Below are 26,084 nucleotides of genomic sequence, written 5' to 3' on the forward strand. Positions count from 1 at the left end.
TTTCCCTGATCAAATCTGTTAAAGCAGTGGAAAGATGGTCTTTTTAAGAAGGACATGGACTCCCACTTTTAAAGGACATTTATTTGTTGTGAAGGCCTCTGTACAACATTGAACATTGCAGTAATTACACCTTTCAGTGCACAAAACCCCTCTGAGTGGTGCCTGTTTTCATGCAAGTCTAGAGATCAGGGTGACAGGCACCTATCCTGAAATAAGAAAAGGCCACCACTAGTTCAACTGCCAACCTACAGTGAAGAATGAAGACCTACTCATAGCATAGACGAGCAAGCACAAAATACTATGCTTCAGGTTTCAGATGGGCTTGAAGTTAAGATCTTTCAGATGAGCTGCTGTAATTCACCAGATATGAACACCACACAGGGTACTATTTATTTCTTGTTAATGACTTGTACTCCATTACATCTGTATTCTCAGTAAGTTTTCCTGAGAGCTCTGTACTACTTAAAGTTCAGACAAGTTTGGCCTTTAAGCTAAACTTGTGGTTATACAAGCTAATACTTCGAACCCAGAGTGTGCCTTTTAATCTACAAACCCAAATAGCTTCATGATATCCTAGTGAGACATAAATTACTATATTTGTATTATTCAAGAGGAAACTCCAGGCAGCAGCTATAATACAGTACTGGGCTTGGCTGCAAGTCCTCTAAGGTTCTTTACCAATGACATTCTTGTCTTCATCATCCTCTTCTACTTCTGTTTTTTATACTAAAGAAAGAAAAAAAAAAGGAAACAATTATTTGTGGGAAGAGCACATAACCAGAAGTCACAGTTCATCCTGACATGGATTTACAACCCTCTTCATGATCTACATAAAATGATCTCAGTTTCCTTTAAGCTGGATTGAAATTTGATAGGCTTTCCCTCTATACTACAAAATAACAATAATGCTGCTGGGCAGGCACTAGTGACCTGACCTTCCTCTCACAGCTCCAATTCCAGTTTCCAATGGAGCAGACTACAGTCTCTGTAGCAGAATCAGAATAAGGCTTTTCATAATTACAGGGAGAATAAAATCAGATCCAGGCCCAGATAGTTATTTCCTAGGCTGTAACTGCTGGGATTTGGCTACTGCTATAATTTTATAATCTATGAGTAATCTGTGCTTTTGCCTGTAACAATTCTCATTTGGATTTCATGGACTGGCGGAGAAAAGGACTTAACAGTCATTTAGTAAATTAAATCACAGATATTTAGAGCAAGCTGAACTTTTGACTTGGTTTCATTATACTCTGAGAAATACATGGGAAGATACCATGCTCCCAAACAGATTTAGATCCAAGGAAGTACAGGTGACTCCAGCTACCTAGTGGTAAACTGCCTCCACTCTTTTATCTAGGACACCAGTGTGAGTGCCACCTTTCAGTGCTCTGACAGTGAAGAGGCCTGTCTGCTGGGTGATAACTGTGGCACAGGGAGACCAGCTACCAGAGTTTTGACCCCCGTTGCCTAACCCTGATCTGCACAGCCACAGGCAGGATCCAGGAGAAAAACAAATGGCTCTGGGAGTTTAGGAAAACTCACTGAAAGAGGACAGATCCCTGCCAGGAAAGCACCCCATGAACAGCAACAAACTGTGGCTTGCAAAACATTGTCCTTTCACCTTTCTGATGTACGTACTTTATTCATGACCCAGTCAGCGTCTTCAATAGCTCTCTTAATAATCTGCTGGATTCGCTCAGGATCATCTTCGTCAGCATGAACCTTGAAACTCTGCAACATTAAAGTGTTACAATGAGTAGCCAACATAATACTTGTCAGAATAACGATAACTTTTAAATCTCAAAGAAAATATTTGAAGCAAACAGTTATCTGAAAAGATACAAAATACACATTGTAGGACCTGGTTGTGCTATTTCTGTAACAAGCCCGGTCAAATGTAATTTCCTATTAAGTATTTTACTCCTTTCATACATCAGCAGAAAGAAAACCCCAGTAAACTTAAATTCAGAACAACAGCTGAAATTGTCTGTTATAACTAGAAAGACACAGGACAACAGGCATGACCAAAGGCATGAAACCACTTCCATATGACCAATTAGATGAGATTTACCCAATCTGGGAGACCTACAGATATGAAAATGATCAACAAGGAACCAATAAGTTTCGCCATACAAGATGTGCTTAAATGAGTAAGGAACAATTGCCCACTCTATTGACTAACAAGGATTAGAGATGAGAACCATGGAAAACACAAGGTTTCAGATTAAAAGCAAATAAGAAGGAATGCTCCCTTTGTATACTCCCAGTATAATCATCCAAATCCACTTGTGTCTCAGGCTTGGAGAAGAATCATTTAAGTGCCAGGGGTTACAAAAGTTGGTCCAACCTGCAGGAGGAGTAAACCAGAACACCCCACAGGGCTCATTTCCACCACCAGAAAAGCAGTCTGTTTCGCACCTGCCTGACTGCATGTCTGTAATGCTGCCGAATGCTCTCTTCAGGAAGCTGCTTACAGCATCGGAGCAGGTAGCGATACAGCTGCCGAGAGTTCTGAACTAGTTCAGCATTTGGTAGCGGAGGCATCCTCAAGCCTTGCAGCTGCTGAAAATGAAACAGATCAAAATACCTCATGAACTTTATTAAGAACACAGAAATAAAAGTGTAAAGGAATTTTACAGCAAGAAGGGGGCCAGCAAATTAAGGTTCAGCAGCGTAACTTGAAGAAACTTCACAATATGGAATGAACCAGAACTTGCTTAGTTGATGGACAGATGGAGGTTAGCTGTGATTCATCACAGTATTAAAATACAAAAGGGTGCAGTTCATGCAAGATCACTTTATCATGATAATATTCAGGTGTGCTGCAATACTATTTTTCTCTAGTTTAGAGACCCCTGTGTAAGCTGCCCTCAGTGTACAGAGCAGCATCATAACCCTGAGGGGGTTTTCTACTTGATAAGCCATGATTCCTTGATTCATGCAATCTCCCAGTGCTTCCCCTGAGCATCCATGGGGGTCCATCCCCATGGTGACACTCTACAATGAGAACACTCATAACTGCTACAAGTGGTGATGGAATTTCATAATATTTCCTAGTGTTGGCATTCTCTCCAGAACATCTTGTGAACTGGCCTTGGAATGTCAGGCTTTAGCTCGAAATAACATGTATAAATAGAGAAGACAGGAAAAAATATCAATAGGTTTGAAGTCTTCCATTTTTCTGGTAACAGGAAAAGAACAAATCCCACAGGTTTCACCTCCATGGATGTACTTCCATATTGTATCACTCAGTCCATCCAAGCTATATAAAGTGCTAATCAAATACTGTGACTTGTCATTTAACAGATGGTTGCCATCTGCAGAGAGCTAAATTAACATTCAGAAAAAGCACTTCTACATCAGTACTCTAAAGAATAAAGATAATAAATAAGAAAGTGAATAATGAGGTAGGTGTGTGGCATTATTTTAGCACCCGTTATGACACTTACTTATTATTTGGAATTATTTTTTTCTTTTTTTCAAGTAATTTAAGTCCTTTGGCCAAATCTACTCCAGAATAGAGCACTGCAGCTACTGCATGCCTGGGTTGTCTATTTGCACAGACTGGTTCTTCTTGCAGTGGGGAAAATCTCATCTCTATGTACCTGTAAAATACCCACCATAATGGGCCATGTACTACTGTAATCTGTATTTTCAGTAAAACAAAATTCCACCTCAGACTACAACTAGATATAAAATAGCACAACTCTGGAGCTGTAACAATTGCTATGCTGATTTACAGTAGCAGAGGTCACTAAAAATTGCTAATGTCTTGGGTACAAGAAGCGTCATTCTTTCATGTGAAGAAAATGGCAACATTCTATGACAAAAATGTGTCTTATTCTTGAGGGATGGCCCTCTACAAAGCTTTACTCATAGCACAGAGTCACACCTGAGCACCTCGCAGTACTGGTTTTTGTCTGTTCCTTTACTGAAAGATGGAGTGAAACCTATGCTATCTTGCTATCTTGGCGTTTGATTCTAACTATCTCTGGTCAAAAGTAACATCCTGTAAATAGCAAGGGAGCTGTTTCTGTGGCAGAGCTGCTTTTCCACAGGGAATGTGTGAGAAAAAGCCTTGCAATACTAGCATTATTCTCTGTATTGGAGCTGTGCCCATACTCTTCAGTCAGTGATTCAGGCTCCATCATGGTAGGCTCTATATATACAGAGCTAATGAAAAAGTTTCTGCCACAAAGAACTTACAAGTCAGACTAATGTCAAGTCACACAATGAGGCAGAAGGAGGCAGATGAGCCAAGCAGGTGGGATGGGAAGGGGAGGAGGTGGCAGCAGTATGAGCCGGGCTTTGTGGAGGCTAATGGAGCACACAGGATAGCACACCCCCCCTATCCAGCAGGCGAGGGTTTTGAAGGACCTGCAGAAACAGTGAGTCACAGCCTGGGTGTGATGGAGCCCCTCAGGAAGGCTCTGATGACACTGCAGAAAAAGCTCTGGCAGCCTCCAGGGGAACAAGAGGACTGCCTTAAGGAAGTACTTAACAGGGACAGGGCTACTACCTCATTAACTGAGTATGTGAATTACTAAGACATACAATAGGCTTAATATGCATACACCTTGGAATAACATGTCAGGATCCCCTTCCTGCTTAGTCATACTGACATCTTTCCTTACATCTGAAATGTGTGTTGCACAGTTCATTTGTGACTTCACTTGGAATCATTTTAGCAACACTAATCCAGGATGGATAAATGGGCGATGCCAATGTCAATATGGCTATCTGGAATCCAGGTGGTTTGTACCATGCTGGTAGTGCCCCGTCCAGTGCAAGAAGGACTAATACGCATCTCAGAAGGGAAAAAAAAAGGATCAAATTTAAAATTTAAGATAACAACTTTGATATGGTTATTACTAAAGTCTGGAATAAAGAACTTAAGGACTGAAGGAGTATAACATTTAGGAAAGATTCCATAGACAAAATGTAAGTGGCATTTCCAATTCTTAGTTACAGGTAATTCAGAAGTAGATGGTGTTGACAGGAGTAAGTTTTCAAACATCCCCTTCTATATCAGCATGACTGAGTGTGGTATCAGGACATTTTGTGGGCATGAAAATCTCACTTTGCTCCTGGATTCTGTCATCACAGCCTTTACCCTCTGCTAGTTATCCACTCCTCCCACAACTGATATACCCTAATGAAAGTGTATCTGCACTGGCCTCTGACAGCCAGTGATGTGCCAGTAAAGCTCACACGGTCCTCTAATATCTGAACCTGGCCACTGCTTTCTGCACTTTGAGCATTGTGGGGTGTGTCTACCTCTGAATACTTGGTATGTTCTATCAGTAAAGTACAAGAGATGAAGTCAGACTTCACTATGATCCCTCGTGGGAATTATTCACAGCCAAAATATGGTTTCCATTAGCTTTCATGGGCAATTAGAAACCCATCTTTCCATCACGAGGGCAGTAAGTTGGCTCTATACTGCTGCTGCAATCTTTTCATTCTGTTTGTTTGATTCCAGTTCTGGTTTTTCATATTTGTTTAATAAAAGCTATTCAGCCTCACACGCACTACAGGAACTGGATATTGTCAAAACCCGCAACATATGCGGGGCAGGAAGATGTTCCAAAAATGCAGAAATATAGATCAAGAGCTGATACTTCAAAACAGCCTCAGTCTGACTAGTCCCATTGCTGGCTCAATTTCCAAGCACCCAACTTGCTCTGATTATGGCTTTACCTAAGAAGTTCCATTTAAAATACAGATCAGGATGTCCCCAGGCTTCCAAATACTAACCTATTGTTTCCTTACAATCTTTTTTCTCTAAAATACCATTTTCTCTTTGTAATGAAACCTATGCTGGGCACCAGCCCCATGCACTTTTTGGTTTGGATTCATGTCACTTTGGCATTTGAGTACAGGAGGTGATGATACTCTTGATAGTCAGTAGAGATCCAGCATTCCCCCTCCAACCAGGAGAAAGAAGCAACTCCAAAATGTGACTCAATATATAGACTGAATTATTCCCTGTCCTTGTCTCTGCTGAACAGAGGAGCAGCAAACCAAGAACTGTAATATAGATCCTGCAGCTACAAGCCTAAATTAGGTAGGAAGATTCCAAGTCTGTGTCCTACTTTGAAAATAGAAACATAATCATAGAATGGCACAGGATTTGGCTTGTTACTTAACAAACACATTGCCATAGGTTCTGGGTATCAGCCAGTACAGAAATCCAGAATACGCAGTTGGATTCAAGTTGATCTGAACCTAAATTTAACTTTATACACAGTTTTTTTGGGCTAGAGACTTAGCTGGTAAGAACTGGTATAGTTCCACTGACCCTGAGAACCTGACCCTGTATTTCATGTATTCCCACTAAACACAGTGAAACATCCCAATTCAATACAGATCCCAAAATATACTTTGGGACTAGAGCCAGTTTGTTGTTTCTAGGCTTTGATGTGTAAACTCATCATATGTCATTGTGCTCTAATTAAACTTAAGTGGAGCAATAGATTTCCTGTCACAAAAGCAGAGATCCCTCATGTGCTGGGAATGGGTAGGACAGCTTGCTTCAGCTAAGCTCTGGGAGACAGCAAGAGCCCACTCACATAAACATATGAATATGGAAGGATTAAACTGATCAATGGAATTGTAAATGTTGTTTGGCTATAGATAATTGGGAATTTTCCACTGCAGTACCTTTCCATGGGGAACTGAGGAGCTGTTGAAGCCAAGTCAAATCGTGTGACAAATGCATTTACACTGATGAATTTTAGGGGAAAATAATAAATCCTTTACCTTCCCCCAACCACTGGTCTTTCTAACAGATGAAGAGTGAAGGTTTCAACAGGTCTCGCTGTCAAGCACACACTCCACGAGACTCCCATACTGTAAGAGAAAAATACACACATCCTGAGTTCTGACCAATTCATAGCTCAAACACGCGATGATTTCTGTGACCTGGGTAAGCTCCACAGGGAAGTTTATTACCAAAGAGCTGGATTTTTCTATATGTGTAATTTCAGTGTTTGCAATGTCATTTCCAGCGAGCACTTCACTGTGAACCTACCACAGCACATGGAAAACTTAATGGTTATTGGGTAAAATGGATCTTTAATGAGAAATAATCTTGTGACCTGACCCATTATTCAGTTGTAAGGTACTGTATGAGTACAACTCAACAGCGAATAGATCCCCAATCAGGTAAGGCTGAACCCTGCACTTGTACAGCCCAGAACATCAGAGAATTGGCATAGCTACTTCTGAAATTTGTCCCTTACTTAGCACAAAAGGACAATGAAGCATAGTAAGATTCTGTACTATTGCCTTTTGTTCCAAAAACATCTCCCCCCCCCATCCCACAAATGTTACTGCTTTTTTCTGCCAAGAAAAAACCCTCGACCTCACACAATCTGGCTATAATCCTGACTAATAATGTAAATCCCCTCCTGATAACTTAAATATCAAGCATAGCACAACAAACAAACTATCTAAACCAAGAACTGTTGAGTCAGAAATCAAATAATCCGCTAATTGTGCTTTTCTGGAATGGATGACTGTATAATGTCCTCATCAGAAGGCTGAAATCACATTTGCATTTAGATAAAGCCCTGTTTAAAAAGAGACAAGTATAAAAGGAGACACTGAGACTATTGTGGCATTTCTCTGCATTGCATAATGATTTACATTCCTGATAATGATATTCAGATAGTGAAGCAAAGACTGACCAAAGCCCATGAATCTTGCACTCTGCATTAGCAAGCTTGTCAATTGACCCAGTGTACAGCTGAACCCGGGTGACTGCTGTGACACCGCCACCGTGCTCTGCTGGGGTGTGCTGCTGTTGGGAATGTTTTCCAAGCAAATCCCTATGGTTCAGTTAGAGTCTCAATCCCTCCAGACTGGTTAAACAGACACCAAAGCTGGGCCTCAGGGACTGGGAGTGTTAATTAAAGCACTGCAAGAGTTACCTGAGCTGCTGCTGGTTAGACGTGGGTTTCTCCATCCCTCTCTTCCCCCACTGTACAGGCTGGAGATGTGCTTTCTTATTGCTTCAAAACATTACATTTTAGGAGTTAGACTCAAGAATTTATGATTCCCTCTCCCAGTCAAACCTTATGATCTTTTGAGTATTGATTTTACAGGATCCTTGCAGAGTAGCACAACATTATTAAGTCTATTTTGAACAATAGGGAACCAAGACAGGCCTGGATTTGACTCAATTTGGCCACTTAACCGATACAAAGCTATAGCCTGGAACACTGCCTCACCAGCTCACTGTAGGCGAGACACACACTCACCTCCACAAAACAACAAAGATCCTGAGGTGTTGAATCCCAACCACCAAGCGGTATTTAACAGAATGGAGCAGGGTTCCCACAGCCTGCCTCAGCATTCTGACTACTTATCCATCTTCCCTGACAAACCCGTGTTCACAACCGGGTTCTCCATTGGGGAAGGCACTGCCATTGCCATCCCACACAGAGCCAGGCACACAAAGCAGACATTCCCTCCTTTGGAGGGAAAAGAAATGGAGAGATAGAGCCATTTGATACCAATTCCTACTGTCTGCTCTGTGTACAGAGGTACATGTGGGATCCAAAAGCTGGTACCAGTGTTTGCAGCTGGTCCAGGCTCTTGCTCCTGACTGTCTGCCATGCGAGTTGATCGCACTGCATGTCCAAAGATAAATTCCTCCAACGAATGGATGTAAAGCATCTACTGAGTGATACTAGTTTAAATGAGGAAGATGCTTTGGAATATTCCCAGCAGTATAAGCACTCATGAAACAGCAGAGAAATGGACTGTTCCTTCAAACCTTTGTGTGATTCTAGCTACCTTGGGAATTTGGTGTTGAACTTGGAACATCTTATATGGTTATTTAAGGTAACAAAATTATTTGTTCTCCTCAAAGCGTCCAATAACAGAATCTGCAAGAAAAAAAATCACTAGTGAACTTACTACTAAAAAATCATATTCAGCCTCCGTAAGCTGCCCTGTTATACCTTAACTGGACCTGCTTTTATTAGTCTCAATACAGGTTCCAAAAGTGCTATTTGTGTAAAATGAGATGCACAGGAAAGTAATAATCCAGCTGCCAAAATAAGAATGAAATTGGAAGCCTCTTGAAACCTCTTTAACCACAAAAGATCTTGGTTCATGTTTTGACACCAGTCCAGGAAGACACCCAAGTAGATGGCTGCTCCTCAGAAGGATGCTTACTGTTTTGTCTTCGAATCTGGCTAACTCAGTTCTCCCTTCCAGGTTTCACAGGCTCCCAGCTGGGAAATACCTATGAGTCCAGGCTGTAGCTTCTCAAATACACTTAACAGCTCACTGCAGCAGTGGCAGACTGTACTGGTTTCAGTGAGCTAACTGCCTTCTCTGGTTATTACACTGCAGTGTCTTTCCTTTATTCCCCAGTAGGTCACAGGAGAGTGACTGGTGTGATGTGTCCAGCCCAGCTCCACAGGCTCTGCTGCCCTGGGCAAACCAGCAAACATGCATCCCTACCAAGTCACATTCACTGAGAGAGATACAGAGCATCCTGCAGCCCTGGGCCATGGCCTGCCCCGAGATACACCCCTCCTCGTGTATGGCTGAGCACGTACAATGCTGGAGTCACTTTCTAACACACACATCTCTCCAGCATGCTGGGCTTTTATCAAGATCTGCTGGTTTGATGTGATTGCTTTCGACAAGCTGTGGCCTGTCATTGTTGTGGATTTTGTCCTTTCTAAATCTGAGTTGTAAAGTCCTATTGCATGAATTACGATAGCCAGTCCTGTTCTGTTCACTTCTATTTCTGTTATGCTCTGCTTTATGCTTTGCTTGATGCGTGAGCAGAGCTGCAGTGTCAAATGACAGTGCAGCAGCAGCACATTCTGGGGGCACAGCCCTGCAGCGTAGAGTTAGCTTACACGGTATCACTACAGCATATGGGGGATTAAGAACTGGCTAAATGAGAGCACTCAGATCTGTTATTGACAAGGAATCACCACTGGCTGGACATCCTTCATGCAGCTCTATAGGATCAGTATTAGGGCTGATGTTATTCAGCACTATTAGCAGTCGTCTCCCTGCAAGTTATAATTGGCAGAACTGGAGGACGACAAAGATTGCCAGAGCTGTGCATAATGACAACAGGGAATAACAGAGAAAAGTGGTATATATCTGGATAAGGTAGGCCCAAAGTTGTGTCTAATACACCCGAGCATTACACGAACTACTCAAATGCAGGTTATCACCACACAGTCAGGAACCATAACCTAGAAGGAATAGCTCCACAGAAAGAACTAGACAGTCATACCAGACAAGAAACTGAACATCAACTCCCAGTGAGCTGCAAAAAACTCATAGTGATTTCTAAGCGTATCAACAAGGAACTTATGAATAAAAGGAGAGACGTAACTTTACCTGTGGAAGTGCAGCAGAGCTCCAACTCATTTGCCATTCATTCATCCACATTAAATAAAAGAGAAAGTAAAGAAGAAGAAATGGGCTGCCACTATCACAGCAATTCATCCAGCCTCAACCTGCAACTGAGAGTCCACTGCGAAGGACAAAAAGGAAAGAGCTCCACACGCTTGAACCCTCCCAGCAATCCTCATGCAGTACAGGAGCTGTGAGGCACAGATGTGCTCGGCCAACACGAGCTGCCTGACTGAATGCACAGGTTCCTGGGTCAGGTTTACTATCACATTACACAGAGTCAACCTGTACAATCTAGTTGTCCTTCTGGTCTCAAACCCTGAACATACAGGAAGGTGCTGAACAAAGATCTGAGCACCCCGGCATGCTCAGCACATAAGAGATCTATATCCTCAGGCTCTGAGAAGCAGTTTTCTTACAACTAAAGCATAGATTATATTTCGTATTTGCACTCATTTTATGATCCCTCTACTGCTGATACGGTGTAAAGCAACTGTAAGGAAACTGGAAATCAGACCTGTCTTTCTTAGTGTCCAAGTAAAAGCTTAAAAGGTCTGTATGGTAAAGGAAAACCGAATATAGATGTAACCCAACAGGGTTATAAAATGGCACAAAAGCTCTGCGGTTTGGCCACAAAAAGACATCAAATTCTTGTCATGATGAAAACCACTTATATAAATTAAGAAAAGCCACAGGGCAAATGTTTTACCTTACACTTGTTTGATATCATGAAGCAGAGACATGAAATACATCAAACAGCAAAGAAAACACTGGGACTTTTGCAATCTAACACCAGTAAGGAAACCTGCTGCCCACACCGAGGCCAGATTACCCGGTTCTGGATAATTAATAACATGCTCAGGCTAATTAGAGAGTCTTTGGAGTGTATTCGCTAAACATCAAGCTCAGACAGCAATGGGAGGATTGGAATCTCCCTGTTTAGCTGCAAATCAAACCTCTCTACTTTGTTCCCCTGACTTCTCCTGGGTTAGAGAGGCAGACTCAAAAGAACTTCATGTTCCCAGCTGTGAACTTCCCAGTTCAGCTGCTGTCCACATGAATTTTGTTCTCAGGGGCCAAATCTAAGTATTTATCTTTGATACCATGCCTGAATATCAACTGAGTTATATCTTGGTGTTATCAGCTTTAAAACAAAACTGCCCGTTTGCTCCTCCTTTCCTTGTAACTACTGCATTTAAAGTGTCCCAGTGCTCAGCTCCAATTTAGCAATCCCATGATAGTTCATATAACAACTTCCTGGCTGGGCTTCTATCACCTTCTAATACTGTTTGAATCATCACATTCTTGAAGAGCTTCCAAAGGGGCACAACACAAGCTACCACAGATGTTGTTCAAGGACTGATCCCCAGTTGGCAGCAGAAGGTATGAAAGTTCTTTTGAAGGGGGCAAACATGCTGTCTGATTAATGACAACATTAATTCTGTGATCCATGGGCCATATAAGCTTGGGAAGAACGGTAAGTCTTACGTAAGGTTTTGTCATGGTTCCTAATGATTGAGGAAAGACTGAAAGTGGTTAGCTTTACCTTCATGGCAAGATAAACTCATTTTGCTCATGAAACCCAACTTTGTTTCTAAAGAAAAAAGGAAAGAGGGTAAAAGCCCACAACTGAAATGAGCAGCTCTCAGTGCAAGGGCTTGGCTTAGGAAAGTAGAAATATAAAAGCTCAATAGCAGAACAAAGCCATGAGAAGGCAAAGAGTCAGAATTTAAAGAAGACAAAGCAATCACTCTGAGCCACACTACTAAGGATTAATAAAACCCTGTTGTTTCACTTTTAAACCAAGAATGCCCAACATACACCTCAACATTCCTTTAGTGCAAACATTATACCCAGCCTACAAGGGAAGAAAACCTGCAGCATAGCAGAGCTTTCTAGTATGACCTCTCATATTACTGGTCCACACAGCACATCCATCCAGTTCTAACTATACACACATAATCCCTGGGCTAAGGATGATAGTATTCATGCAGTGTCCTGGTGCCTCCAGCTCAACCTGTAATCGTCCTTCCCAATGTACATTATCCTTTCCAGCAGCATCAAGAAGCTGTCTCATTACTTCAAATCCACACCTGCTGAAATTTAGCATCTTCCAATCCTTTGCTCTCAATCCAAGTAATCATCTGAGCCAAAACCTTCCCTGGCACCAGCCCTGTCTGTGGTGGAATTATACCACAGATGAATCTGGCCCACCACATCTTGAGCAAAATGCCTGTTCCTGAGAGCAATGTCTGCAAGCAGCAGTATTAGAGAACATTTAAGTCCAGGAGTCTTTAGCCTCTTAAGGGGGATTTTCACTGGTGCAGTTCCCTAATCAGGGATTGTTACCATACCAACAGCTAATCATGTGGGCAGATCCCTCCACGTCTTGGGAACGCTCCTGAGGTCTTAAAGCCATATCTCCAATTTTCCCAAACGCTTGACTGTTCCTCTCCATGGCCTTGCCTAGTGCAGAGAGAATCTGTTTCATAGGAAAACAAAGGAAAAGTCTGGCTAGCAACAAGCTTACCATAAAGAAGGAATCCCCAGTCCTTGGCACTGAAGGTAAACACTTCCTTTGACCCTTGACAAAAGGCAGAGTTCTTTATGTCCCACTGCAGAGATTCAGTGCAACACATTTGAGACACCAGCGATTCCTGCATCCCACTGCACTGAGCCTAGACCATGGATGCACAAGAAGAGACAACCCTTGCTTCATGGATCTCTGAGGGAAAATATCCAAGAAAACAAACTGCTCCAGAAAATTAAGCAGCTTCTCAAAGTCACACAATGAATGCTGGGCACAGAAACCTCATTTCTGATTCTCAAACCACCACCTTAGACAAGCAATTGTGCTATTATGTTTTACACAATGATTCACAATAGCATTCCTAATTCAAAAAGCCATCCTCTGAATCTCTGGAACCTATGTCCTCATTCTTTTTGATGTATGTCAGTTAAACCAGGCTCAAGATCCTCAATACATCTGAATTCTTATTAATGGTTATTCTAGCTTTCTGGTTTTGACTGAGTGGCTCCATTTCCTCCTTTCTCAAGTACTTGGGGGTGTTGGCACACAATGCCACAGCATTCTTCTCCCTTCACAGCAGACAGCACATTTATCAATACTCATCTGAGCAAGCGAATGCGGCAGGACAGTTCTGACTGGCAAAAGCACTTGATGGAAGCAGAGCTGCCTCAGCTTTCACCCGTGATTCAGATCTGTTTACATTTTGTGAAACCTCAGGAAAGGGGGGATGAAAAGCTCTGGTTCAGTTGAAGGCATGTTGTTAACCTCAGTGCTAATAATTAACTTAATTATGCTGAATTAATTTGATGTAATTATTGGTGATGGCGCAAAGACAGCGGCCTAGAGAAAGTTTGAGAGACAGGAGGAACAGAAGTCTGAACAATACAAAATATCCCCTAAATAGCATCTTTTTTTGCCAGCATGAGTCAAAGACACAGAATGAGTTCATTACAGTCATCTGGCTTCACTCAACCCACCAAATTACCCCCACACCCAGACAAATAGCTGTGAAATCCAGCAAGTGAACTAGAATTAAAACATGCCCTGACGGATTTGACACAGCACTCAGCACAAGTGTCTTTCCCCATCCTATTATCTAAACAATACAGATTTAATAATATATTTAAGAGCTCCACAATGCTTTTCCTTTAACTGAAGACATTAATTAAGAACATTTTCTTGTTGTGGTGTTGTCAGTTGGGTGGGTTTTTGATGAACAAGCTGCAGAGCACTTATGGAGGCTTTTCATTTGATCTGCAGTTTTTATCCAGTATTTTCAGACTTATTCAGTTCAAAACAAACAAATCCCATCTATAAAAACAAACACCTATCTTTCTCCTTCCCCATTTAATACTTCTGTGATTTGCTTTGAAGTGGTGTAACAAATGAATTCCTTGCTATGAAAACACACATTTTACTGAGGTATTTTTAATTCCCATGCACTAAATAAAGTCACTGGAGGAAAGAATCAGTTGTGATTGTCTGAAGTCTTGGGGAGTGGATTAAACTGAAAAAGGAAAGTAAATTCTATGTAAATTAACGCTTTAAGTATCACCGGAGTTGCTACAGGACACTCTCAGCTCCTCCCTCCACTCCTGCAGGAAGCACACCAAGACTCTTGCACTCCCATTTACAGTAAATCTTCCATTACCTTGTTTCCATCAAGCTTCATCATGTATATGGATTTAGCACCATGGGTTGTTATTTTTCTGTTGTAAAGAATTCAAAACTTAAAAGTTTAGATTACAGCATCACTATTATTTAATATTTTACAGTCCTGGAGGAGTGATAGTATCTAGCCCTGAAGGGCTGGGTGCCTTTGCCTGTCTAGCTTCAGTCTGAGATGCTACTTGACTTACATTTGTCATAATGCTGTAAATACACAAGCTTCTGAGCTTCCACTGCATTTGTCATCATCCTTGTGACAAGAATAAAAATATTACTTCTAACATCACCCATTCCGTGTGAGCAGAGACGTGTAGCTGTGAGAAAAGCTGTAAGAAATGAACCGTATTTCTCTAATTTGCTAAGTAGGTGCTGCTGCCATGCCCACAGCTCACATCCACATGAATTCTGATGACTCTCAAATGCAGCTGATCTTTCAGAACTCGTTTTAATTGCCATCAGGCTCTGATCAGACTCATTATTTCAAAGCAGGACATATTACATGCATAATTTATGCATTTTATTTCAATAGATCTTTTTCTGCCCAGTTCAGAGAGGGCAAAAAGTGTCTTCCATAGGGAAGCTGGTAACATTTCCTAAAGAACCAAACTGAGTTTCCTCAAGAACAACTTGTTTAAAATATGATTTGTGAAGAGACACATTTGGAAGTTAATTTAGTGTGATGGATTGTTTGAAGTCTCCTACATTTATTTGGACAGCTACTGCAAGTTTTCTCTATGCATATTTACCAGAAACTAGCTTTAGTTTATGGAGCTGACAGTTATTGCTGGGAGTAGTTAAAAGAAATAAACTGAAATGGTAAATATTGCCATAGATGAATTTATGCCCAACATAAGGATCTGCACTACTGGTATTGTATCTGTACTGGGACTCCATTTGGAGGAAGTTTCTCCAGGCAATGCCACTGAGGCAATGTTCCAGTCACTAGTCCAAATTCTTGCCTTCTGTAAACCAGCACATTTCTATTACACCACAGAAACTTGTTTTCTAGCAACCTGGATGGCTGAATAAAGCTATATATGGGGTTTCAGACAATTCCTGCAACTGACTGGGCTAAGCCGAGATCCAAATTAACAAAGACTAGGTATTAATTCTTTTTTCAATCAAAGGAATTCCACTCAGGAAGCAATCCACCTGAAGAGGAGATGACCACAAAGGAGAGGGCAGTAGCATGTCCTGCCGCAAGCTGGAGGGAAGCCCAGCTAGTAACATTTTAGCCAGCACCAAAGGAACAAGAGGAGATGCATGTGGTCTCTAAAACCACTTCACACCAACCTGACAATGCAAAGGGTGTCTGCGTAAATGAGGAGTTCATCAGCTGCTTCCTGCCACCAGCCCACGCCTCCATCCAGAGCTCCCTCTTTCACACCCCAGCTCTGCTTTTCACTTCTGTCGTCACAGACTTGATTTTCCCTTTCATGGATTTTTGCTGGAAAAAGCATCACTGCCTCAATTGTCTATTTTCAGCCTATATTTAAGAAAACCCTTTAGTTCCATTTGTAGCCACATCCTGTCTCAGCCTCCCCCTCTTTTTGTTCCTAAATATAAGGCTGATGCCATTTGATGTGACATGACAAAATAGCACATTTGCATTGGCAGAAACTTTCTCTCAACAGCAGTAATTAAAGGGAGTAGATGAGACATTGCTGAAATTGGTGTTTATTTAGCCTGAAAATAAAAGGCTTGAAGAGGACTTGAGAAAGATGTTCAAGTGTCACAAACATGAAATTCATCGATGGGTACCTTCTTTTACATGCTCCTTACTGCAAAGCAAATGGTTGCTCAAAATGCAATCGATTTAAAGAGATTAAAAAACCCCAGATATTTCTGCAGACCATATTCCTAACCAGTGAAAATCATTTAATGTGTTTCTTTGGATTATAAATAGTACCAAGACACTTGTGGTTACACAAAAGACAAGGTCAATCTCTAACTTCAGAGTGCAGACTCTCAAATTGAGTAGCAGAGAACTGAGATCTCATTGACTTCAGTGAAAATGAGGTGCTTAAATATCTTCATTATGAGCTGAGCAGCAGCAAATAGCACTCACCTTCACCTACAGCATGTGGTTTTGTTAATTGTGGGAGACAGGAACTCAGAAATGGCAGCCCAGGGCTCTGAGTGCAACAGGATTCATACAGCAGATCAAAACCCAAAGATCTACAAAACTTATGAAACAATTTACTGTGCTTGGCTTTGCTGAATGGATCCACTCTGCAGATACTTCACAGGATCAGACACTGTCAGCTTCCTGCACTGTATCCCATGATGGATGACAGCAGTGGAAGGCAGTGGTAGGAGGGAGAGCAATGTTTGGAAGTTGAGGGTGTTTTCTTGATTTTTAGAAAGTAAGTTTAGTTTACTTAATCTGTGTGAAGCACCCACAGAGAAGTCTGATGAATGTTCCATAGGCCACAGGATTTAACACGCATATGCTTTCAAGTGATACTTCCTGCTCTCAGAAGAATCTTCCTCCTCTTCTTGTTCATGAGGCTATTCTTTCAAATCCATCTGTGATTGGCATTACCACTCTGCTTAAAGCTGGCAGACCACATTCTGAGCAGGCTCATTTCCATCCTCACACAGATGGCATCAAGAATTGGGAAGGCCAGAAAAAAATCAGTTTGCATATTATGCCTCAGTTTTTTATGGGTCAGATTACCACTGAAAGCCATCAAAATGGCAACCCATATGTGATGTGTCTGCCATTGGAACTGAAGTGATACACCATCATAATCTTAACATGGCTGGTTAGAAAAAGTTTCATTAAACATTAATCAACCTCTGAGAATTAAAAGTAAAAAGATATTTTTCTTTCCAACCAAATTTTGACTTTGACAAATCAAGCAAAATAGCTCTGGTGAACCAAAAAGGGAAAGACATTATCACATCTTCATCCCTGAACAACTGCACGGGCAAGGCTCTCTTGGCAGAAGGTACTTTAGCTTCTTTGCCAAAGACTCACTTGGTGAGTGAGCCAGGTGCAGATGTTGGCTGCGTAATCTCCTCTAACTTCTTTGTTCTACAAGCCAGAAAACTCTTCCCACAGCTTTGGGGGGAAAAAGGAGGTATGAAGAGCTCTTTGTGTGTTTTCATTACTGCAAGGATATCAACTGTTTTAAAGACACTCCCATAGAAATAAGAAATGTGTTGTCAGCAATACACATAACTATTTATCATAGATTCAGCAGAGCATGGTGTCCTATGGATACTAAAGGGATGCTGAAACAAGGTAACACGCCTGGCATTCTGTTCCTGCCTCCCTGCAGTAGCCTACCAGATACAATTGCTGGATTCCACGATCCACAGGGGGTATAATTCCAGATGCTCCAGCATCCATGCTTCTATATTCACAGGGTTTAAAGCACACAAGTCTGCTCCTGTGAGAAATCTATCAAACATTAAAGACATATTCTAAGTCTCCTGCTACGTTATCATGGCACCTGAAATTCAAACAACTGTTATGCTAAATAATAGCCAAGGCCACCACCCTCTGTCATTACCAATGGGAAAATGTTTCCTTCCAAGTTTTATGGCCCCTCAAACTCCTCTACATGATACCCTGGTTAAGATACTATACTGACACTTCAGGTGTTTATTCTCAACCAAATACAACGCACACAGCAAGAGCAGATTACCTCCATCATGCTGAGATTCCTAATCTAGCTGCTGTCCTGACAGAAGTATGAAAATGTTGTTTCCTCTGGTATCTTTACTGGCAATTTGCTATTAGGTTTCTGCTACTGCATTTATCAGCATGGCTGGAACAGAGACAGGTGGGTTCCTGAATACAAAGCGCTGGTTAGAAATCTCTCTTGCAAACATGTACATCATACAACACTTGTTTGGGATGGGGGGGGGGCATTTTCACCTTTTTTCCCTGTGTGAGGCAAATGGGCTCCTAATGATTTTCATAAAAACAAACAAGAAATCACTTACAGCACTCGGAGCAAAGGAACTTCAATTATCTTCACAGATTACGTCTGTCCAAGTCCAACAGTAAGCAAGAGACCTGCAGAGAAGAATCAATTTTCATTATCTGTTTCTCCTCAACTCACTACTTAAAGTACCATCAATAAAGTGCAGAGAAGCCCATCTAGAGCACAATTTATCAGTCTGTAAGCTTGCACTTTTGTCTAACTGGTTATATTAAACTTGAATTCATGGCCTTATATGAACAGGTCACTGCTTTTAGTAATCTACTCAGCAAAAACATTAATAACTCTACACTACAGGAAGATACAAGTAGAGAGATATTCCAAAGCACTGAAGGTTCAGTTGCACTGAGTGCTTCCTGTCCTGAGTTTCTGAAGATAATGAAGCATTTAAGGAGACTGACAGTTTCTAGCATTCAGAGCTCTGTGCAGTGACAAATTCAGAGATTTACGTATCTGTCAGAGCAGAACGCTGCTTTGGAAAAAGTGTTTCTTGACATCAGGGCATCTAGTAACTCAGTAGAATTAAGAAGTCATAGGCCTGAATGGTTATTTGGCTTCCCATTCCCACTGCCACAGTGGTGCAATCTCATCCCAAAACGCTCCAGATAACTGACTCCATATGAGACACTCCTGCTTTTTCAAATGCTCAGTTGTACAGTGAGTGGAGGAATAGTCATCTGCAACACAGGTGAACTTCCCATAGGAGGTGATGTGAAACAAGGACCTAGAAGAACAGATTCAACTTTAACTATAAGCCAGTCCTGTGTCCACTGAAGTCTTCTAGTGCTGATACAAGAACTGCACACCAGAAGCTGCATGACATTATTTTCATCCATGATATGAATATTCTGTATAGCAGATAGGACCTCCAATACCTGCCTTGGATGACTCCTGCAGAAAACACCTATTATTCACCATTGTTAATTAACATTTAGTAGATGTACCTGCAGTTAGTTATGCCATTACAATGTCCTTTCAGAGGTACTTTGTGCTTTGCTGTTAACACATAACCAGTATAATAGCCAAAGAGCAATGCAATTAACTTCTCCATAGGCTGAAATTCAAACCAGCAATTACTTCTGTAATTCACTTATCAAAGCATCAGGCACCTTTGCTCAGAAAGCTTTCCAAACCTACTCAAAATACACCCAGCTGAGCTTTGAGACACAATAAAACAGTACCACTGCTATACATCATTGTTTAGTGATAAATACTGCCTAAGATCTAACTTCAATTTCTACTTTGGAGGTAGAACAGTCTTGAAAGAAAAGCTAGGTCATGTCAAACTTCTGGTTGGTACATTTCTGGCAGTGTATAAAGGATGTAAATGTGAGTTACATTCCTAACATGTTTACTAGCTGGTGTAGGTTAGTTAAAGCAAATAATCTCCAACTTGCTGCGCTATTTTTACCACCTAAAAGGCCAGTATCTTCTCTTGCTCTTAGAATACAAAGCTGATCTGCACTCCATCACTTGTATGCATCGTATTGATGGCAATATTCCTGGATGTTGGAAAACCACCACAAAAGAGCTGCAGCCTGGAACAATGTCTGCATGGTACTTAAAGGATCAAGTTCTAGTGTGCCCCTAAAACACATTTGAGGAAACACAGGTTTGCTTTGCAGTGCCAAGTGCAGACACGCTTCCAAGCAGAACTTGGAGCTGATGTTCATTCCTAGGATTGAATAAAAGTATTGTCATTCAGTATCTTATTTATTGCATATCAGACACACTATATCCAGAAGGAACATAAAAATGCTATATGTGAAGTCTTGACACTTTAATAAACAGCAATTAACTATAACATACTAGATGTAAGCAGGTATCAATCTGCTGTTTCTAACACAGCAGAGATTACTTGTCAGAACGTTTGTCTTCCTGGCACTTTGCTGCAGTGGGCAGACAAAACCTGAAGCCATATACACATTATTTTTAAAGGGTTGCCAATGTTTGTTAGCCAAGTGACGAATCCCATTTACTCCCAACACATCAGCGCTCGCATATCACAACTCTGCTTCCCACTGATGTTAGAAAAGGATCAGAACCAACCGACATTCTCATTTCTCTCTTCCACAGCACACACTGGTCAGCTTTTATAGAGAGCAACATTCCCATAATAATCCAACAAGACTGGTCCCTCATTTGTGAGCAACAAGAGTTAATATCCGTGACCCAAATATAGAGACCCATTTTCAACTTGCTGAAAATTGCTTTTTAATCCCAGCTCTCGAGGATTTCCTCTGAAGCCATCTGCCACGCACACGGGTGCTCTCTGCCTGTGTACGGGCAGGATTACTGCAATGTGGATTCTTTGTGTAACTTAATACATTTCAGCATATTACAAAAATTAGTCAGAATTTCCATTCTTTTCTGATTCCAACTGTGTATCACAAAAATGACTGCAAAAGTCAAAACCAGCGATAAGTTCATTCCAAAACTGACACCCTTATTTACTGCTGTATTTACACTGCAGCTTGAATATATTTAGTCAAACCCTGGACAGGGTTTAAGCAAATACTAATGATTCATTTAACTAATTTAACTTAGGCACATGGTTAAAAGTAAGCTCAAGCATTTCCCTGGGTAGGAATGGATTTCAGCACGTGTCTTCCCAACTAGAGCACAGTTTGAAGACTGGAAGACAATTATCATTATGATAACTGGAGACCAGAAAAGATTTCCAAACACTACTTTAAACCTATTGGTCAGCCTTTTCTTCTTCCCAAGAATCTTTCTGCAGTTGGAATAAGGAAAATTTGCATAGTTTGAAGCACACGAGGTGACACTAAGGTTTTGAAGGGCAGGCAGGCCGGAGCTTGTGAACTTCTTTGTTTCACAGAGCACACGAGAGCACATGCAGCTGTGCAGGGCTTCCTGCTGGCAGTCTACAGAGTCCTCACCTATGTTACTCAATGTCACAGCCAGTCACCCCAATGTCTAACAGAAGCTGATAGCAACACAACATCCACACAGAAGCCTTCCCCTCCTGCTGAAGATAGTAGGATCCCATACCCTTGGATGCCTTTTCCCTGGAAAAGAGGAGTGTTAGATATGATTAACATACAGGACAGATCTGCACATGCAGATGTTAGAAGAATGTGGAAAGAGGAAAAAAACCCCAAGCAAATCATTTTGTTTCAGCAATAACAGATGTTGGAGCATCATCGTGCAGGCATGTTACTTTTAATACAAAATTGCTTGTAAAGTGAGTGAGGGGGTGAGGCCAGAATCAATGCCCAATTACCCTGGTATTCCAACGTTTCCATTTTAATGAGCTTCTCCATGAATCTGTCCTTTAATTTTCCTTCTCCAATAATCATATCAAAATAGCTTTGTCTTAAATATCAGTGAAAAGAAATTCAGCTGCCTAAAAAACCCAATCCTAAGACAGCTGGTGGCAGGTTCCTAAAAACGACATGTCACAGTGTCCTTTACTTCAGCGTAAGCCCAAAACAGTTCATAAGAGCCTGTGGCACTACCTTGGATTAGACTTGCACGACTGAAAACAGCTTCATGTCCCAATACATCTGCTTATAGCAAATGGGCAGTAAAAGACTATAACAGTGCTATGGTATTTGCAGATATATCAGTGCTGATAAAACAAGCAAATGCATAATAAATAGATTAAAACCACCTTTCCCTGGCTAAGGGAGGGATCAGGTGAAGTCTGGTCTGCATTCCAGGTGGGGAGTAGCCCACTTTCCTGCTAGATTGCATTTGCCACTCACATTATCAATACTGCACCATAGTTTCTTTCCACTTTCTTAAACTTGGCCAGTGATGTTGAGGAGCTGGAGACACACCAGGGATTGAGTAGTGCCAGTGCTGTGGCTAGAGTATAAAACATAACTGCAAACACTTGACGAACAACATCCAAGTCCTCTACTAAACAACAGGAACCTAAGTAATGTCCGGCTACTTATCAGAACAGCTTGCATGAGGTAGATGTGAAGCCTACGATGCTGTGGGGATCCTCTAGGATATGCTGAGCAGCACAGCATCACACTGCAAAAAATAAGGCTTAGTGCATGTTGGAACAGGAGAACCATCCTTTACCATGTACATTGGAACATAAAGCTGCGATAGCAGCTTCTGAATTGTGACTGATCTCAGATACAGTTTCTCTTTAGACTGCACCCCCTTCTCTTTAATGCCAGGCTGCTAGTACATCACCCCAGAGTCTCATGTACAGGATATTTACATCCCACTTTCCTTTACAGTGAATTACATTGAATATCATTAGGACCATGGGGCAAAAGAGGAGTTACCAGCAGCCTTTAGGATGCCTGGAATTCAGACTGATACATGAAGAGTGTGCCATCACAGTGGCAGCACACACACATACAACAGCTACAAACGGCTGTTGTGCTTTGAGCTCCCTGTATCTCTTGGATGCCAATTTCCATCAGAACTATTTTCCAAATAAATTTGTTCATCTGTGTATAACATGGCCCCTCATTAGGACAATGTGGAATCCACAGGCAATTAATATCCCAAAAGGAGCTGAAGCTATCCTTCATGCCCATGTGTAAACCCGCAGGCTTTCAATGGCTGCCATGTAAAAGCTGTCAAACCAAACAAAAATCCTCACCAAAAGAGGTAAAGAAACCCCCAAGAGCCACAACTGTTTACAACAGCCTTCTCACAACTCACTGGTCCACCAACACCACAGGAATTAGTGATGTGTAACTAATTGATACAAACCTCCTGAGGGGAGCATTGCTGCTGGTTATCTTGAGATGAGAAATTTAGTCCAGAAGGATAACTTGGATGGACAGCTGAAAAGCTTTAGTTCTCTGAGTAGGAAATGAATTGATCTGGCAAAGAAAGCCCTTGAAGGGATATTATTGTGTCAAAAAACAGGATTAGGAAAAACATGGAAAACATGGATGCTGTAATGGAGAGATGTGCTGCTGCAAAGACCACCATTTAAAAATTGTTGTTTAAGTGTTTCCACAACACATTGTTCTTTTTTTGATACTAAATGCACATGGTCTGTTACAACACTCAGGAGAGGATTTATAAGCTATTATGCTCAACAAAATCAGTCATCAGATGAAAAGGCACTGAGCAGCTATACAAACAAAGGGGGAATGGGAATCTGAATCAGGGTGGACTTTGTATTATTGTTATAAAGCTAGAGTGAACAAAACTAACTTGTATGTACAGATACATCATCATCTGCAAAAACTTAACAACCTGAAGGTTTAATCTCCTGCCCAGGACTTCACCGAGTCATACCTATAGAATACTGAGTCAGACAGAGCTAACTTGACAGAGCAAATTGTTGCAAGCACTTTGTTTCAGTGTAATTGAATGCAGGACAAGAAATCATCATGACCATTAGCCATGATGTTGCAAACAAAAACTCTTAGCAAGAGGGATACAATCAGAGAAGCACACAATCAATTCAGATCAACTCAACTGCTTTGTTCAATTTGTTGCCACTGAAATCAATGAGAACAAAAAGCCAACTGTGGGACAACCAGGAAGCCAGGTCTCTGAAAGATGCCTTTTCCAAAAATACCACAACAGTAACAGTATTTTCTGTTCTAATTAAATCTACAATCCAGAAGATGCAACATAAGTACTGGTGTCTTAGCCTCCTTCCTCCCTCCCCCAGCACTGAATGAAAGATACAGCAGAAACAAAGTGCTCAGATATTAATTGTACCTATTTTAATTTGGAGTCAGAGGAAGTTATGTGCTTCTCTCCCCACTTCAAAAAAACATTATTTAGGGATCCTGCTCACACAAAACCAAGTGGCTTGTGGTGGGCTTTTCAATGCTCCACCTTCTAGAGAAGATAACATGCTGTGGAGCTATTTTAAGAACATCTCATTCACAAAGGTCTCAAATTTAATCTTCAGAGACAGAGATGATTTTCTTGCTGCTTCAACGTCTTTACTGGCATGACATTTACTTCAGAGGGAGTTCATTTGCTGTTCCAACATCAAAATGGAGCAAGAGCAGCTGCCAGGAAAGGGATAAAAGGAAGCACTGGTGACAAAGAGCAGCAGGGTCATTTCTGGTGCAAAGGAATGTAGAACAGAGAGAGCTGCAGAACTGTCACTTTCCCCAAAAAGCCACAGGGGATAAAGACCCCCCCTACCTCCTGCAACTGGTGTTTAGCAGCAAGAAGAAAAATGAGACACAAAGAACTAAACAATCAGTCTGAAGTCTTTAAATTGCAAATTATTATAAACCAGTTTTAAGCACCTGAACACTTGCAGTTAAAGCCAAGCTCATGCTTCACCTCTGCAGTGAGTAAAGAATTCATCAGCTCCTTCAGAAAAATCCAAAGAAAACACTTGGCTAGAAAGCACTACAGGGGATGGAGTTCAGTGTTTCAGAGGTGACCATATTTGGGATGAATTCAAGCCCCCGTGCCAATCATGATCTCCACATCTGTATGTTCAGTATAGCAAAGAAACTTGGGGCAAAGCTGTCAACTGCGACATGACCACCACAAAAACTACACCACGAGAGGCACAACCAGGGCTGACAGGCCAGTGAAGCAACATAAGCGCCTGTAGAGTCCGATCTCCAGCATCGGAGACACACATGATCTTAGATGACACCATCTGTCACTTACACCAGTTGTCCCCTGCCCCATGCCTCAGTCATATCACTGCAGCTCTACTCAAGAAAGAGTTATTCTATCATTTTAGTGGCATTTCAAAGCAGCAGCCATGTTCCCACACCACTGCTTTAAAAATTCATCTTGGTCAATGAGCCTTTTGACAGAGTAAAAGGCTTTGCTGGGTCACCCACTGGTCTTCACTACTTGATTTCCCCGTTGCCAACTTTAAGACGCAAACCATTATAAATAACCAAAGTTAAAACAAACTACTCTCTCCCCTTGCTCGTCACTGCATTGTATGAATAATTTATTCTTTTAGAGTTTTGTAAAGAAAAGGTTTTGAAGGTGAAAACTCTGGGAAATTATTCTTTGCAAAGGAAAGGACTAATATACACCAACAGGAATTTAAATCCTATGATACTTTGTGCATATTAATGTTTATTCCGTTTATTTGGAGCATGGTATTTATCTGCCTAACCAAGCCCCCTCAAATTCACAAGGCATTAACACTGTGTTAATGACACTTTAAGGGCTTCAGCATTAGGGTTTACAAATAAAATATTACCAGGGTGTTACAGAATAGCAAGGACTATCTGCAGTTGTATATCAAGGTACATGTGGGCTTGTCCAACACCCACATGATATATCAATAGTGCAGCTTCGAGTACTCCTTGTGCAGATCAGAGGCAAATCTGCACAGGCATTTTATTATGCTTTGTTCCACTTAATGTTACTTTTTCTGCATTAAAGGGTCACAAACCCCCTACCCTACATGCCTAAGGACTGAAGGACATTTATGCACAATATTCAGCCACGAAATCAAAGGACTTATTCTAATATTCAGAGTCCTGTTTTTACAGGTAGTTCTTGTGGTACAAGAAAAAATGCACAAAGCCTATGTCTGGAACTGGACCATAACATTTGACACTGTACAATATGATACAATCTTCCAT

At 41.3% G+C, this 26,084-nt stretch overlaps 1 protein-coding gene across 7 annotated transcripts in view; it reads right to left on the bottom strand.

Moving 5' to 3' along the window:
• Positions 1–63: 63 nt before the first annotated feature.
• Positions 64–26,084, bottom strand: part of LYRM9 (LYR motif containing 9) — a 30,614-nt gene continuing 4,593 nt past the window's right edge. For 3 of the 7 annotated variants that reach the window (XM_065694938.1, XM_065694936.1, XM_065694937.1), the window contains 5 exons: positions 18,551–18,623; positions 6,763–6,852; positions 2,419–2,562; positions 1,639–1,731; positions 64–726 (listed from right to left, as the gene is read on the bottom strand). In XM_065694938.1, coding sequence (XP_065551010.1) covers positions 709–726; positions 1,639–1,731; positions 2,419–2,544 — 237 coding nt within the window. In that variant the 5' untranslated portion in view covers positions 2,545–2,562; positions 6,763–6,852; positions 18,551–18,623 and the 3' untranslated portion in view covers positions 64–708. Of the gene's footprint in view, positions 727–1,638; positions 1,732–2,418; positions 2,563–6,762; positions 6,853–18,550; positions 18,624–21,449; positions 21,527–26,084 lie in introns of those variants that run through there. The other 4 variants (XM_065694941.1, XM_065694942.1, XM_065694939.1 and 1 more) reach the window with 3 other exon arrangements.

Source organism: Lathamus discolor, chromosome 14 (genome assembly GCF_037157495.1).
Source record: "Lathamus discolor isolate bLatDis1 chromosome 14, bLatDis1.hap1, whole genome shotgun sequence".
Taxonomy (NCBI): Eukaryota; Metazoa; Chordata; class Aves; order Psittaciformes; family Psittacidae; genus Lathamus; species Lathamus discolor.